Below are 17860 nucleotides of genomic sequence, written 5' to 3' on the forward strand. Positions count from 1 at the left end.
TTTGTTAATAAATTATAAAACACTTGAGTGTGAAATCCCACCATTTTAAAAGGCAATCCCACCAGCTATTGAAGATTGGATATGATGAAAACCTCATCCAGTTTAAGATAACATACAGAGCAATACTTCCTTTCAAAGTGTTCTTGCTTTGTACTGATTTTCAACTAAAAACCCACAAGATTCACATGGACGGGAAGTTATACTAAAGGCATCTAACTAGCTTAACATGATGACACCAAGTTTTTGGCTGACAAATATTTTTTCAGACAGGCTGTTCCAAGTAACTGAGAAAATTCAGTAATTTTTTAAATATTGTGACTCAGAAAAAAACATGAATTCTGATATTTAAATGTCTCGATGCTGTCACAGCATATTCTGTTTAATTAAGTCATAGATGTACATAATATTTATCTACATAAGCTATTTAAAACCACAAAAAGTAAACTAAATTTAATGTTTCATTAAAGTACAAAGAAAAAAATTAAGAGTTCATAACCTTTGAAATTTACTACTGTTGTTGAACCACTTAAAGGGAGGGTTTTACAGTTCAACATATGTCGGTATTATTTACTCGCCTGTGCTCGCTTTTTGGCACAGGCCCAGTTTTTCATTGTTTATGAACCAATTGCAAGCAAGTTACCTAATTTTGCATGCAAATAGCCGTAAAATCATCAACCGTAGAATAAATGGTAGGGGTTAACACTAAATTCAAAAGTCAACAGTGTCAGTAAAATCCACTGAATCTTCTGAGAATTTTGGTCAACTGTCATTCTGCCACGACTAACTATAGCAAGTGATCACTGATCTACATCTGAGTGGGGGTTTTAAAGCGATAACACTGATAAGAGGTGAACAAAAGTATTTTGATTTCGAGACATGAGACGAACTGTGAAACCCTCCCTTTGACAGTTACTCTATGAGGGACTCTAAAAAGTGACAGAGATGCTTCCTGAAAGTTACAAAACAACCATAAGCATTATAAGATTACACTTAATTCTGGAAATACCCCACATGTTCTTTTACCAGAACCAGAGAAAGTAAAAGCACTCTTGGCACCCAGAAGAATACCATGACCAGTGCAAGCTATACAGCAGGAAAAGATTGCCAAATCTATGGGATATCCAGTGCATAAGAATTCCCTTCTTTTGAACAACTGGGTCCAATGTATCAAGCACTCTTTTTCCACTTGCACAGTTTACATCCCAATAGGTAGAACAATAACTCAATTGAACACCCAAAGTGGTAACAAAGGAAGCATTTCCACACCTTGAAGATGATTTCCAGTTTGAATTGTGCAGACCCTTGTGCACTCTGGAGAGTTTATTCACGTTTTTGTTTTGATTCAGGTACGATGTCACAAAATGTGACATTCTGTAGCAACTTACAAGAGGTAAAGTCAAAGTTTCATGACTGCTATTAATGGATGATACAGCTTCATGGCTCTAAAAATTAAAGAAATTGTTGAAAAAAAGAATTTAAATTGCCTCAAAGATAAGGTAAGTGGTTTGTAACGAACAACATAGATTCGCATCCCACTGAGTGAGACTCGCAAACATGGGTGATGAGACTGCATAGTACAGACTAGAAATCATCTTTAAGGATACAAGGAACATCCTATCACTTTCAAAAGTCTCCCCACCTGGGTTGACTGCATTTGTTTTACACTAAAATAACACATCTCTCTGTACATAACTTTCTACAAGGTAAACACATTTACACATCTTTGTTTGGAGCATGAAACATAACCTCTTGCCACTACAGTAACGAGACCTGCGGCACACACAGGCTGCGACAGTAAAGGATCAGATCTCTTTAGGATTGACAAGTATTGATTAAAAATAGAGTCTGCTGTAAAAATTCACTGCACACAAGAGGAGGAAATTCCGATGGCAATCTTGGAAATTCTGAAAAGGAGTGCCGCCACACAGGCTGTTTATGCAAGTATACAGAGGGATGTCTTTACACAGAAAAGCAATAAACTATGGAAGGAACATGAACATTTAGAGGCTCTATGGCCCTGTGGAAAGTTCAATTCCATGCTGCTGCAACTGTGCCCTGAGCAATGCATTTTCTTGTCGAAGCTCCTCGACTTGCTGTCGTAAAAGCTCTGTGTCTATATTCAACCTTTCATTGTCCTTGATGGTTTCCACCATTCTTGCATTGTGTGATTTCAACTCATTTATATAATCCACTGTTTTTGATAGAATCCCACCTTTACTCTGTTGAATAAACAATAGATATATCTTACTGAACTGTCAAGAGTCCTTTAAAAGTCTAGCAGTTAAGTGTACAATTCCAACATGGGCCACGGGGGCACAAAGTACTAGAAAGTCTTAAATTCTTTTGTTGCTTTCAGTAAGACCGGTCACCTGCCCGAGTTACAGAGAGTATTGTTATGAGTTGTCAGCCATGATGTTAGCAGTTTTCAATCAAATAAGAACTATAAAGAAGTCGTGGATACATTGCTTACAAAACAGAGAGGTCTGCCCGATCAACTGCAATATATGTGAACAGGTTTTGAAGGTAATTAACAAGGTCACATAAAAAAGTCAAACTAACTCTGCCCTTGAAACACAATACTCATCTTAAGGTTTTGTTTATTACAATTTCAAAGTTTATCCACCCCTGAAAATTAAAGATTTTTTCTTGACACCTTTACAAATTTCCCGGAACACCTCACCCTTTCATGACTTTTTTCGTTACTCTACTGTAGATAATTTTGTGTACATATCTAGCTTTCTAACTGCGTTGGCGACAAGAGTGTCTTGTTTGGATGAACAGATAAGTTGTGCTACTGATGTTTCCAACAGCTTTGTTTATCTTTCAATCAAAAACTCTTCTGGCTTGACATTCAATCTCTACACACAAAGTTAAACCTATTAGTCTTTCAAACAGCCACTAGCAATGACTTGATTACATATGTGCTGACCGCAACGAGTATGTATCGAAGGAAAGCCAAAGTGTATTTCAATGTATTAGGTTGTGGCATTTCTTTAGACAAGCGAGGGACAAATTGGCATGTTGTGAATTACTGAATATTGGTTGTTGACAAATCAACTTGTTTACATCTGAGTTTCTACGCTTCACATATCCATGGCTAAAAATTGGCCCTTGAGAGAAACCTCCTATGGGCCTCTCTTGTTGCTTTCCGATGGGTGCCAAACAAGGGCACCCACCTCTGGCAAATCTCTTGGAACGCACTAAGAACTCTATGTAAATGGTAAAATAAACTTAACACTGCTTACTATATTCTGTGATCCACCGACCTGCCCAGCTTTGGATTGCTCTTGACAACATTCAGGGACTACTTTAGCCAGTTTGTTGATCCATGTGTTTATCTTGTCTCTGCGGCGACGCTCAACTAAAGGAGAAGGCATAGTATCAGATCGAGCAAAGAAAACTCTAGCAATTAATTTCATGCTAACAACACTTTGGAATTCAAGCAATTTTTACCAACAATCTGAATTGAGAAGAGCTGGTAAATAACTACGAAATAACCTAAGAGGCTAACAAAGAAAAAGAAAACAACATAAAAACTTAGCACTGTTGATTTAATTCACAGTTAAGTTAATATGCTTTCATATATGGTAACAAATATCACATATCCATTTCTAACGCAAAAGTTCTCTGAATAGCAGTTCACTCTCCAAGGCAATGCAATTTCAATATTTCGTTTACTTCAGATACAAAGGTTTTAAACTTTCGCTATGAAAGCCGTGAAGAGGATTAGAGATAAGAAGGCATTACGAGTTCACCACTCAAACATAATAATACAACTTATAAAGCTAAAATAGTTTGGCATCTAGGGCATCAAATGTTTCTTGTACCTTCATTGTGAGTTGCTCGTCTCTTTTCGTCTCTGGCAGTTCTCGGAGCGTCAAGTTTTCTGTTAAGAGCAATAGTATTATCTAAAACATACACAACCTCCATGATTTTAACCTGTCCTGTACGGTTCCACATCGGAAAATATCAATCTAACCTTCGTTCGCGTGTTAAGTTGTCCTTCGAACGAGAAATGTATAGCCACAACGACCGTCACATGATTGAAGGAACATCATGTGACAACAACCGAACCATCATGTGGGACACATGACAGAGGTGCCGGTGAATTCAAAAATACAAAACAATTCTCAAAACACAGCGAGGTTGTTCTTCAAGGACAGGCTCACCTCAGTGAAGGTATGTTGAAAAGAAACGCTTTCGTGAACTGAAGAGTGAAAATCCGCCTAGATACAACAACAGTCATCGATTTATTCGAATCAAATTACATTTAGTGTGGCTTGAGGCCTGCCCAATAAAACGTTCGATTGTCGACTGCAATCTACCAGGAAACGGACCTGATAGCTATTTTTTTTCACTTGTGCTTATGCTGAAAACTTCACATTGCGGTTTTATGTTATCACCACCATATTTTAGCTTTGTAAAGGCCTTAGCTTCAATTTGATTCCCCGGGGTTGATTCACATATCGCGGAAATATCGAGAGGGAAGATAGATTTTCTTATAAATAAAAGATTATCCATAAAAAGACTGGCAAATTCAAGCGGCCAAGGATTTCAACACATATATATTATTTCGGAGGTAGAAAATCAATTAACAGAATTTTTCGGATTACGGTGATTTCACAGCCACTTACGTTGTGATTTTGTGAGTTATAGCTGGAGCAATGTTCCTCTGATTTCCTCCTGGCATAACATCTTGGGGCGACATCATAACATAGAACCCACCTATAGTCGTAAAACATGACATATTTAAGCTTCCTTACTTCAACGACATTTTAAAACTTTCATTAAAAATCAAAGTTAGCCGTTGTATAAAGTAACGTGTAGCAAACCTGCCGCAGTCCCAACTGTCGTGATGGTTTGGGCCTCGGCCATTGTAATCGGCATTTGGGAAGGAGACGAAGGCTGTGTGAGCGACACTGGAATGTTTCTCACCGTGTAAGCGCTAGCTTCTAAAGAATCAGTTCCGCCAGCCTGAACCACCGTCGCTGTAGCAGCCGCGTCTGCCGGCTGAAAGTACGTGAATCTTGCTCCGTCTGCGGCCCCGTCAGCTTCGACTGTGTGTGTTGGAGAAGAACCATTGCTGAACGGGCTTTGGATGACAGTTTGCACTTGCGGAGCGAACGCTGCCGTCGCAGCATCTACCCGTTCGCCAGTAGGATCGGCTGCTTGGACTTGGACAACTCGAATTTGTTGCGTGCCGCCATTGAATCCCGTTGCCTGTACACCGTTTGTGTCGGGCCTGTACTGGAACTGAAGGGTACCTGGATCACCAAAAGCAGCACTCGCTTGTTGTCCGACTAGAGCAGCTGCAGTTTGTTCGTCAGAAACGGTCGAAACCGTCACTGTCACAGTTTCTGGCTCGGGTACTTGGCTTGGATCGGATCCTTTGGGATCTTGTAATGGTGAATTTTTCTCAGGGTCCAAAGACCCGTCGAGCATGTCCAGAGTCGGAGAACTGGAGTGCGGAGTCGTGGTCATGGGGTCAAACAAACTGGTCATGTGAACAAGAAGAGAGAAACGACGAAATAAACCACGAGGACAACGAACATCACATGATAAGGTACGTCACTTCGATCAGCTTCCCTTCCATCGCCCCTTTAGGTTGTTACCATTGGAAACTGTCCATCAAAGCTACAAGGTCAGGTCAATCACGTGTACCAGCATGTGACAGAACACGTGATTCATGAAGGGATTCAAAAGGGGATTGGCTATTTTCCTTCCGCGCCATTTGGCCACAGAAAGTTGAAGTTGGGTCTGTCGCAATCTGAAAATTGTTCTTATATTAGCTCATAGGCGTTAGCCTTTCGATTTCTTGTGGCAATTATTGTTCTGGCAGCACTGAGTCTGCAACCTTTCAGGGCTTTTCCTTGCTATGATTTTTGCCAATATTTTGTTTCCCACGGACGCGGAAAAAGAACCGAGAGAGAACTGGAGTGACAACTGCGCGCTGCCCGACGGGGTGGGCGCCGGGAAGGAGAAAAATAAATTTTGAAAAAGAGTTAGTACAACAGAACTCAAAACTTCCATTTAGAAAAAAATAAAGGTACACCTTTTGATTTTGGGGAGACAGAATGAACAAACATTCCATTTTTCTCCATTGTTCACTATCGTTGTTGAAGTGGAAACTAAATGGCTTTCCAGGACTTATATTAATTGCGGTATTTGCAATAGACTGGAAGACTGGACGCGTTAATTTGAACGAAAATCTCCGTCGACTTTTTAAGGGAATTTTGACGGGCATAGAAATAACAGTAAGTATACAACCCCAATTCTACCACGTTCTAATAACTGGCTGTTCCATTACTCCCTCTTGGCCTGTTATACGAAGTCATAAAAATGTCCCGCACCGTTGAAACCACTGTATTTATCAGTATTGACTACCGTGCAAATGTAAAATTACTTTTAAATTTTAGTAAACCACATACCTCTAAAAAAGGGGGCTGCCTATAAATAAGCTGTCTATAAATCACTTGGATTTCCTATAGCTTGAAACCTTAACCTGGGATTTGATTTGCACGTTGAAGATGCGTTTCTAAGGGAATCTAGGCAGGTCTGTCAGTTTTAAAGCGTACGGATCTGACCGTTTGAAACCCTACTAATCACGTGTATAGCACCCTGGAAGAGACTTTCCGCGCATATTAGATTCCGCGACCAAAGTCAGCTGAGCCGACAAAACTATGTGTGTAATCTGCTGCACGAGTGTAGCTCGAGGCTCGAGCCCAATTCAGGCCCGAGCAAAATTCTGGCTCAAGTCACGTTCCTACGTTGATTAAGCTTTTGCCTTGTAAGATCTTAAATTTTCTTATGACTTATGTCTTATGTTCTTTATCTTCATTGTGTATGCATGGTTCTGTTTTTAACCGAATATAACTTGCAGACCCGCAGGTCTGTTCGCTAAGGTGTTGTCAACTTGAGGATTGTTGTGAACAATTGAAAGTAAGAAGTTGCATTTTTTTTTTTCCTCCGAAAGGCTTTCACTCTCGTCCCCAGAGCCGTATGTTCCTCTTAAACGGTGTGGCCTCAGCACAAGGAAATAGTAGCTCGAGAAACACACGATTATATTGGCTAGTTCGATATTTGGACTAAAATGTTCGGTAATTCAATGCTGGCTTCATTCCCGAAAATATCTTCTACTTTTGCTGGAAACGGTTGCCAAGGCACCTCAGGTAAACATTGTTCTGGTCTGGTACAGGGCAACAAATAGTTTTAGCATTATTTCGGTCCGAAGAGGCCATGGTTATGTTAGGAGAAGACGAATATCACCATTCAAGATAACGCCAATGTACTTCCGTACAGCAGATGCCCAGCTTACCCCAGCAAGGCCTGGGCCTAGTTGCTCAAAGGAATAGCGGTAATTTTGATTTAAGTTTTGTAACTTTGAGGAAGAGTTTCCTGTTTACATTGTTTGGCCTACTGTTTCGAGGTCGAATAATCTCAAACTACACAAAACATAAGCAGTGAAAAACATTTTTATAGGTTAACTATTAATCCTGGGTTAACGTTAACCGGTTTTGAAACAACCCGGCCCCGGTTACTGCAGTAAGAAAACAGATCGTCTTGACAAACTAAATTTATTATGAAACCATTTAACGAAGATTTTTATTTCCTCTTGGCTTTCTTGTTTTCTCCTCTGAAGTCGTGTCTGAAAAAGAAGGAAAGAGCTAACGATTACATGAAAGTTTAACTTGCCATCATTCAGTTACAAAAATTCCTATTTACCTGGATTGCCAGCGAGGGCCATGGTTCCACACTCTGCCAAAAGAAGGAAGCCTGCAAAAACATGACATAACAATTCTTAACAATTGCGTAAAACTCTTTATCGGTTTGAGAGTTTGGTGGTGAAGCATTACTATTTTAACAAATAGATTCCTTGTTGCCGTGCGTCTAGTCAGTCATAGATCGCAGAAGACGTCAAAATGCGGTGAGAACAAAAAAGTGGCACATGAGGCGTTAGGCGAGTGTCGTTATATCGTTGTGTGTGAATCAGGTTTTATGGACTTAACGATCCACTAAAAAACAGTTTTCATTAGTGCCGGGCACTGGGCAAATTGACCGGCTGTGAAGACAATTTTGCCCGCCTGGTTTGCCCGTCTAGAGGAAAGTTTTTCTTACAACGAAGTTCACTTCAGAAAGTTTTGCCTGCCTATGAAAACCAGTTGCCTTGCTGTTGAAAATGTTCATGAAATCACTGAAAAAGTTGCACAATGCATAAACTGTTATTGTGTTCTCCTTAAGATGTACCCTTCACAAAAATTGTTCCACATCTTAGTACACACTGCCCATCTAAGAAAAACCTCTAGAGTTAAATTTCAGGCGCACAAGTGTAATTTTTCCTGACCAGCTAACCACGACTGCATCAGATTAAAGCACTGTGTGCTTAAATTAATAACAATAAAACATCAGGAACACTATTACTCTCTAAAAGTAGCTCAGCGTGGTATGTTGACTTATTTTGGCCACGTGCAAAATTACCTCTAAATTGAAAGAAACCGGAAAATGGTAGCTTACTTCAATAGAACAACACCAAAGAGATAATAATAAACCATAAAGGAACGAGGGTGGTTAAGGATGGAGCAGATTAACACGGATTACAAAAGACGAACTTAAAAAATTTAGGCTAAACTTTTCAAGTTGAGCAAACCGTGACGCTGCTCTTGAACGAGACGATCTTTACTGCGCTGACAAAACAGCCCCAGAGGAGTCCCCTACTATGACAAATTTAACAAGGCGATGAGGCAACTCACCAATCATCGCTCGTTTCCTTTTTCCTGTCAAAATTTGCACCAACTCTGTTGGGATTTTTGTTGTTTGCGTTTACTTTCTTCATCCGTTCAACTGAAAGAAACATTGTCAGCTAATAATTAATTTCGTGGTATAAACACCGACAAAATGTTGGAAGGTAAAGTCGGCATTCAAACCTAGTGACCCGTCAAGCTGGGGTAAATCTACGGTCTCAGGGGCGCGACTAAAACAACGCAACGCAACGCAACGACTAAAAATGTCCTTGTTCTCACCAGTAAGAGATGTTAATCCTTCACAAGGTGATCCCACCCCACCCAACCTCCCTCCTAGAAAAAAAAAATGTTCAATTCGCTGGTTTCAGTTTTCGCACTTGGGTGGAGAGAGGCACTGTGACAATAAAACATCTTGCTTACAACAATTTTTGGTCAAGACCAAACGCCGAGAGTTTTGTACAGCTTAACAGGATTATAAGTTTACGAGCTGACGTAACTGAGCAGAAGGAACTTTAACAGACAGTACACAAGATTCTGTGTTATATAATCGAAATTATCTCTATCTCTCTGTACACATTATTGCACAAACGATGACATACCATGTTTTTTGAAGGCATCATAGGATGGGCCAATAACATCATTACAAGCTGCACTGCTCGTCTACATTGCAAAATAGCATGTTATAACAAGGTTAAATGTATTGCAGGAATTTTTCGTGATAACATACGCTTATCTCCCAAGTTACAAGTGAGAAGACTAGTGTTAAAATGAAAGACATTATGTAGTTGTTTGGTCACTAAATCTTAAAAAGATTATCCCGTGGGCTCGATTTCCGCCGCTTTCTCGAGTCCGGTCTACGTTGCTCCCCGAGAAGAGGGGGAGGAGCGCGGGCTCCTTTCCCGAACAGCGGCTGGTAATCGAGCCTAATTATCCCGGTGATCAACACCATTCTGTCTTCGCAGAAAAGGAATCTTGAGTCAGAGTGGTATTAATATACCCATTCAAAACCCCTTACAAAGTATACAGACTGCATCAGGGATGGTGAACGGTAGCTGGAAAATTGTGGGTCTTGGAAACTTTTGACCTGATTTCAAAATCTCCGAATCCTTTGTGAAGAGTCAGGGAGTCTAACTTTTGAGCGTATCGTTCTGTCTCAAGAGTCTAGTGTCGGGCTCGGATTTTGGAAAAAAGGAGTCTCAATGTCTGGGCGAGTCTCCGATTTTACCATAATTTCCTCACCTCTTGTATTCGCAGTTCCATGTGAGGATGTTTGGTGACCATTTTGCACTATGTCAATCATGTAACATTTCACTATTTTGAAACAAACATTTTATCATAACATCATGTGCTTCTCAGCTCTTTACATACCTGACCGTCATTATCATCATCATCATCATCATTTCTCAACCAGGGGGGTGTTGCACCTAAAAAAATCAAGACCTTGTGTAGTCAGTACATCAAACTGTTATTAGTCCCGGGGGAGGGGGCCTCCCAAGTGAAAAGGCCGGTGATGCATGACGTCTTGCTTGAGGGTGTAAATCATGGATTTTTGGTCTCACCTGGGGTGTTTAGGATGAAATGCCACTATTTTTAGCGGTCAAGGTATCTTTTAAGGTTGCACACAGAAATGGTAAAAAACAACAACAACAACAACAATCAAGCCATGCCCAGAGTGGACTCCCTTAATGGTTTAATCCAAATTTCCCGACAAACATCCCTGACTTTTTCATATGGAAATGTTTTCAAAAGGGTAAAAGGATAAAAATGAAAGAGTACGTTTTGTTTTCCAAAAAAAAATGCCAGCACCAAGTCTAGTCATCTACACATGACAGTGACTTGTTACACTGAAATGTGCAGTAGTTTTATTATTCCAACTGGTAACTTCTGGAGTTCTACATGTATATAATATTACCATTAACCAAATGCGCAGAAACATCATTCTAAAGTGCACAAGAGACAAGAAACAAGGTAATGCTTCCAACTTATTTATGAGCAATCTGACCTGTATGGACATTTCCTTCTCCCTTCTTTAACTCCTGCGATAAAAAACAAACAAACAAACAAAAAATTCAAGTAAAGATAATTATGCTGTTAATGTTAAAATGTACTGCATAACCTCTTAAGCTGTATGCTCATTTGTTTAGGTTCTGTTTTTTTTCCCCAATGTTTTTTCGTCACTACTCCCTCAGGGGGTTGGGCTGTGATTTGATCACAATGCTTGGTGGGGTTTGTTCAATTATGAAAGTCACGAGTGCAAGCTCTTCATGGTAACCCAAGGAGGATTCCTGCAGGGAAATGACATCTAGTTATTTTCAAGCATGCCTTAATAGCAATAGTTACTGGTATGTAGAGTTTTAAATCCATCTTCCATACAGCATGATGCAGCTGTTAACAAGGAAATAGAAATAAATAACCGCTGTGAGGAAGTTTAATCATTTTGATGTTCAGTACATAAAAGGTGTGCCATATACCGGGATTCCTATACAAGTAAGATTGTCTCCAAATGCCTCAGCAGTCTGGAATTGTGTTGGTATGACGTCGTTTGAGGAAGTAGAACCTACAAGACAAAAAACAAGCTTTTTAATGACCACTTCTTGGGGTTTGTTCTCTGTAGTCTGAAGTACTTATAAATACATGGCCAGAGCTTTTCATCATTATTTAAATTGCACAAACAGTGAACTCACTTTTAGAGGCATCGTCAATTGAATCCATAACCCATGGAAACCACTGAGTTGATCCTGGTCTAAAATCAACAAAATAATTATCATGTCATATTTAAAGCTGATGTTTATTCAGGAAAAGACTTGCTCCAGTGACTATCTTGTGAATAACAAAGAGTACTCATATTCATGAACATATGTCTCACAAGAATTGCTCTCTTTTAAGTCTGTGGATAAAATCCTAGTGTGTGACCATTCAAATGAAAGCTATTGAGCGGTACTTCCTTGCGGTACTATTTATTATGCTGTGCAAGGTAGTTCTACAGTAACTTTTATGTCTGTGGATGAAACATCAGTGTGTGATCATTCAAATGAAATCTATTGAGCAGTACATCAATTAAATGAAAGGTATTGAGCTGTGCTTTCATATGGTGCTGTTTGTTTTGAATTCCATATTTTGAAAAATATGAAATTTTGGCAGAAAAATAGTACAATAAAAATGATAATAATTACCTGTATTTTACAATTCCACCACCCCAAACCCTTTGACCTTCATGCCTGTGTTTCAACATTCAAGTAAAAGAAAAGTAATAATAACCTATCTCTAATAATTTATCATACTGTCCTTGATATCAATAACTGCAATGTTAGATTAAGAATATTTTGACATATTTGTAGGTATAGGGAAAATTAGACTGTGAAAATTTTGAAATCCACTTGCCCAGTGGGCCAGTGAATTTCAGTTTTCAATTGCCCCCACATGAATATTACTTGCCTGATTAGAATTCAACATCCAATATGGTAGAATATGGTGACGGGAGGATGGAAGAGAACAAAGTATGCTTGGATTTTAAATAATTATTAATCAATGCTTTGAACTCATTGTTTTGCTCATCTTGCAGTTTTAAGTTTTGAAGTAGTTTCTGACTGGAAGTTATCTTTTATCAAGGTGACATTTTCATTCGAGACTACATGTACCAAGGCCAATTTCACTTACAGGTCAACCAGGCCACCAAACTTTTACTTGCCCCTGGGAAATGGACCTGGTTTTTTTTTTCCTGCCCTGAACGTTATTCTTAATTCAAGAAGTTCATTTATATTCATTGCCAATTGTAATAATTACGATAACTATTATGCTACATTCACCAGTTTTTGTTTTAAAACTTCATTGTTAAATACAAACCATCCTGTTGGATTCTGAAGAATTCCTTGTTCATTTTGCACCGTCTTGTAAACAACTTCTGGCAAGACTTGAATCTCTGGTGGCTGTTGTTAGATATTCAGGAAACAATAACGAAACCAAACACAAAACAGGAAGAGATGTTTCTAATGGATGATTGTAGTAAGTTGTAATTTAGTCAAAACCAAACAAATTGAACCTCATCTATCACAACCAATGCGAGTAGTGCGATGAACCAGTGGGAAATGCAACAGATAAGAACAGTGCTAAAGGGATGGAGAGAATTCCTTAAGGGCCTATGCCTCCTCAGGGAGAAAGGGTATACGTCAAAGTCCTTCATAAACTGTGGGTAAAAAGTCATTTTCTTGTTATGTGTATCTCTGGCTCAACAATGAGTCAAAAATACAATGTATGTCAAAGACTCATTTGGGTAAATTAGGAAAAATTCAATGTTTTCACATTTTAAAACTCACCCAAATCCATGCACCCTTTAGCTACTGTTATTACCAGTAAATAATGATGTTATCATTGAGTATCCCACAAATATCTTTTAGCACATAAGTCACCCCAAACAATAATAGTAAATTTAATAAATTTAAGACCCCCTTAAAACCCTTTGTTGGTACTTCGCAGTCAACAGGCAATTATCATAATTTAAACCCAATGGCCCACCTGAAGAAACTTACAGAAAGCATAATAGACAGGAGACATTCACTGATACTAACTAATAATTCCTGTAAACTGTGCTAGCATAAGGTCTTGGTATGTATTGTTATCATCCATGTGAGAGTAGTTTTGAAAAGATTTTTGTTGGTGACAAAAGAACTGGTGTCCCATCATGAGAGAACTGACCAATCAGTTTCAATGGACCAGACTTGCAACACAAACTGACAAACACTTTTCTCTTGACTCTCAAGATGACTTTTGCTCAGGTTGTCAAAACATCAGTTACCGATAAAAGTTCTTTTCAGAACCACCCTTACCCAGAAGATCACACTGAATGAACAACTCATGCCATGGGTTCAAACCATTTGCAGTAGTTCACTTTACTATTACTGAACAGAATATTTAAACAAAGAAATCAGGAGTGCTCTATACAAATACACGCAGAGCGAAATACGAATTAGGATAGAAACTAGTTGTCAGTTACTCGAGTTTCACACTTGAAGCAGTCTGATGATTGCAAGTTTCATGCATGAAACTAAAGTAGAAGTCAACTAGTATCTATCTTTATTCGAACAGAATATTTATATATGTATTTAGCAGTTTATTATAACCTAGAGTTACATGAGATATTTTATAACATGAGGATACAATCAGTTTACCCCGCTTCAAGAGGATGAACATAACAGACCTGTTGACTTGCATGAGCCTGGAGAGCTTCTTTATGTTTGATCTGAGAAATTTGCTTCACAGGAAAACAAAAAAATAATATTCAACAAATCAACCACTTTTTTCCATGGTTTACACTCTCTTATTATATGGCTAGCTCCGTGAGTGGGCAAGATGAATCAAATCCTGCACTGTGATTGGCTACCTGAGCAGGCAAGATGGAGCTACTGTATCTTGCCTGCTCGGGACTACCCACTGTCCTGGAGGAAAAATTTTCCCGAAAGCCATATAATAAATCCTTTATTGACCAAGCTTATTCAGTGGAATGGATATGGACAGTTTTAAGTTGAGGCTAGAGGCCACTACAATACAAGATGGTTGGATATTGGCCTCATTCTTTTTTTGCAAGTTTATGGACCTCGACTCCATCTTGGTCCATAAACATGCAAAAAAAGAACTTGGCCAATATCCAGCCATCTTGACCTCACACTTGGTCAATAACCCATATATAGAACATAGAAATAATGCTATAATATAGCATAATATATTAAATGTTGTTCAGAACTCACAACAGGTGCAAATACATGTAGCCATGGAAAAGCATGGTCAAATAATTATTTTCTTTTTGTTTTTTACAAATTTATATTAAATAGCATTATTTCGCAAACAATCATTCGAAGACGATAAGTAAGTGACACATAAATTTACTCTAATGATCATTCCTTTCCAAAGACTGGATTGTTCTAAAATCATTTTAAAAAAGAAAACTATTCTTGACTGTCATGAATCAATTTAGTGATATATACATTAACAAGTTGCATGTTACAGCTGGTATTGAAAAGACTTTCTACTGCATCATGTGTTACACGGCATGCCATTTTTATGAGCTACAATTTTGTCAACCATAACACTTGACCAATGAAGGTGCAAGAATTCAGTCAGTTATTGGGAAAAAAACATACAATAAGATAACACCACAGTAAAACCATCAAGAAACAAAATACATGTACATTGTATCCTGTGACATCTTCAAACAAAACAGATTATTAACTTGTTCTCTTACACTTTACCTTCCGTCTTTTCTCTTCCATTAGAGTTTCAAATTCCTTTAGTTTTTTATCAACCTCTTCTTTATAGCTAAGGAGAACAGAAATTTCTTATATTTTTCTCTTCACATAATATCAAAGAAACAAAAAACTTCAACTCTATTTCTCTGTATGGTTTTTGTTACTGGAATGATTATGGCCTCAACTGTCTATTCTTTTAAAGGAGCTCTGTTGTTGATGGCATTTTATGGAAGTATGATGGCCTAATTTTCATTGCCCTGGGGCCCGTTTCTTGAAGGTCCCAAAAAGTTTTCACACCCAGAAAGCCGTAGCAAAATCTCAAACCTTACAATTATAAAGCTGTTTTATTCACATATTCTTAATATGAACAGAAGTTCTCTTTATACAAGAAGTTTCAGGCGTATACAGGTGACACCCATTGAAAAATTTAACTTTAATTGCTAGAAAGCCTTATATTTAGTTTTCAAATTTGAGACAAACGAAGACGATGTGTCATAACAAGTATCAAACATGTATATTTGTAATACCTGTATAATAATATGGATCATGTTTGCTGTTTCACTACAGAAATTGCACATTGTAGTCACCATTGTATACATTGTACATTGTAATGTGTGCCGAAATTAAGACATGAAATACTACTTACCAATTAGAAATATTATTATTGTTTTCAAATCACAAGATTTCAAAGTGATATCCCCTTGGTGTTCCTGGCCATTCTGATTCTCAGTGTTAATAATACAGTACCTTACAAAGAGAATTAAATACAGCCTTGTGAATTGTACAAACCTGCTAAATCTTTCCTTGTCAACCAGAAACTTGCTTTTCAGGTTTTTATCAGCTCCATTTTCCCACCAGTACTGGTGGAGATTCTTTCTGTGACTCTCACTGGAAATAATCATGACAAGCATGTAACTTAAGGAGCAATTAAATATTAAGACTTTTAAACCTGTGAAGTCCAAACTCATGTATGGAAGCTGTACACAAACTTCGCAAACGTGAAACTTTACTCATTGCCAAGATGCATTACCAAGGCAGAGTGCATCTATGTCAACTTCAACAGATTATCTGGGAGTCTACTGGATACAGGCTGAACCTGTGTCTCCAAGGACAGTGCATAAAGTATGTTTTCTCACACACATATAATTTTTGACCTATTTTGGGGAATTTTTTTTGGACATTTGAAGTATATTTGTGGTTGAATTGGTGGAGCTCCACTTTGAACAATTTTCTTCAGGGTTTAAGAAGGAAAATTGGTGATCTCTCAGATTTAGAGTTTTTTACTTTGGCCTCACTGAAGTCGGGGTGTGAGAGAGATGAACCCTGGGCAAAGGTCTGAATCCTATAGTTAAAAATTAAGGATGGAGCTTTACTGAAATATTGCTGTGCTTTGAAACTATTCACCTTGCAAAATGCTCAAAAACTCCACCATACTTGATGGTGACATCTCTATCAGTCACATGTTTGTTAACATTCTCAGTGCAGAAATGACACCAGAATCTTGATCCTGGTTCTAGCTCACCATCCTCTACAGAAGGTTTCCTTAGAAACTTTCTTGCCTCATCAACCTGATCAAGGAAATTCAAATTATGCTTAGCTTAAGGTGGCTTACTACAGTTTTTCCGAGACTCAGTAGCTTGTGCTGTGATTATCTGCCAGATGTCAGTATTAGCCAAATGTGCAAAAATGACACAATTAAGTAACCAAAAACCACTTCAGCACATGAAAGACGTTAATTCACTTTGGTATATGTAACAATAGCTTCAAAAAACCTAGGGCCAATAAAATATGACAAAAAAGGTAGATAAACAACCAGTAAAAGAGCTCTAATTTACTCCTGTTTTCTCGCTCCTGATACATGGCATCACATGAGCATGCACTTAAATAATGGGCATGTGCGATTCAATTCCCGTCCAAGGTTGTAAAAGCCAGTCTTTCACTGAGGATTGCTCAAAAACCTACCACACAACCCAGGCTGAAATTTTCACAGTTGATTTGTAGGGGTGAATCACATTTAGAGCCAAAATTTTAAAAAAATCTCTATGACAGATTTTGAGCTATTTTTGATTTCACATTTTCTTAGTTCGCAAAAATCTGTCTTACAGATTTTTATTTTACTTTGCCTTAATTTTTGATCAGAGCCACTTTCTAATTCCTGTAATTTTGAGGTGGGGTCGTATGAGTAGATTTTGAGGAAAATGTCATTTAACGTATTACTGCCCAGTCTCTCCTCAGTTACTCGGTCGTTCATTTTGGCCATTTGTTGACGTATAAAATTGTTCAAGTTTCACATAGAATGGTAAAAGACAAACAGTAAACAGAGATAGGAAAAATATCTTAGAACATTTTTCAAACGAGTAAGAAGATGGGCTGCTATCATCCAACAAAACTGTAGTAAGCCACCTTAAGCTTATTTTTTAATACAAAACACAACAAATCAAGCAAGTGCAACAATAACAAGTCTCAAACCTTTTTTCCAAATTTCATCAGAGTCTTTCCAAGCAAGGATTTATGTTTTCGTGAATAAATGTGTTTTCTTCCTTGGTCGTGATTCAATCGGCAGAGAGAACAAAACTTAAACTGTCCCCTCACCTCATCTGTGTTACTGTCCGCCATCTTGGAACTAAACTACCCATGTACCTTTGCAAACGTCTTGCGGGATACCACTGGTCTGATATTCGCTGGCTCATTGTTTTTGTGGAGGAAGTCGGGGAAGTCGAGGTGAGTTTACAGACATCTGCTGAAATGTTTGCGTTTCTCACCGTGGTTTCTTCTCGATTTACCAATTTTACATAATGGAGAAGAAGCTGGATTGTCCAGAAGCGCCACAGCAAATGAATAGATGTTATACGTGGCACAGAATGACCAGAAGAATACCGTGAC

The 17860-nt window shown here is 38.3% G+C and overlaps 2 protein-coding genes across 4 annotated transcripts; both read right to left on the minus strand.

Moving 5' to 3' along the window:
* Positions 1-356: 356 nt before the first annotated feature.
* LOC145493535 (upstream stimulatory factor 1-like) lies at positions 357-6513 on the minus strand. 3 transcript variants are annotated; one of them, XM_081473039.1, is made up of 6 exons: positions 6429-6513; positions 4833-5494; positions 4635-4725; positions 3828-3886; positions 3246-3361; positions 357-2219 (listed from the first exon to the last, which is right to left on the minus strand). In XM_081473039.1, the coding sequence occupies exons 2-6, from the start codon at positions 5479-5481 to the stop codon at positions 2010-2012; spliced, it is 1125 nt and encodes a 374-aa protein (XP_081329165.1). In that variant the 5' UTR covers positions 5482-5494; positions 6429-6513; the 3' UTR covers positions 357-2009. The 3 variants fall into 3 exon arrangements, with proteins under 3 accessions (XP_081329165.1, XP_081329166.1, XP_081329164.1); XM_081473040.1 differs by lacking the exon at positions 6429-6513 and having other exon boundaries at positions 3267-3361; positions 4833-6379; XM_081473038.1 differs by lacking the exon at positions 6429-6513 and having other exon boundaries at positions 4833-6378.
* An 898-nt stretch (positions 6514-7411) lies between these two features.
* On the minus strand, positions 7412-17610 carry LOC145493543 (centrosomal AT-AC splicing factor-like). The gene is made up of 15 exons (XM_081473044.1): positions 17447-17610; positions 16382-16545; positions 15767-15865; positions 14981-15047; positions 13933-13986; positions 12582-12664; positions 11912-11956; positions 11423-11481; positions 11210-11295; positions 10741-10774; positions 10107-10162; positions 9338-9398; positions 8748-8838; positions 7723-7773; positions 7412-7645 (listed from the first exon to the last, which is right to left on the minus strand). The coding sequence occupies exons 1-15, from the start codon at positions 17591-17593 to the stop codon at positions 7603-7605; spliced, it is 1140 nt and encodes a 379-aa protein (XP_081329170.1). The 5' UTR covers positions 17594-17610; the 3' UTR covers positions 7412-7602.
* Between the last annotated feature and the right edge of the window lie 250 nt (positions 17611-17860).

The sequence above is a fragment of the Orbicella franksi genome, chromosome 7 (genome assembly GCF_964199315.1).
Source record: "Orbicella franksi chromosome 7, jaOrbFran1.1, whole genome shotgun sequence".
NCBI classification, from domain to species: Eukaryota; Metazoa; Cnidaria; class Anthozoa; order Scleractinia; family Merulinidae; genus Orbicella; species Orbicella franksi.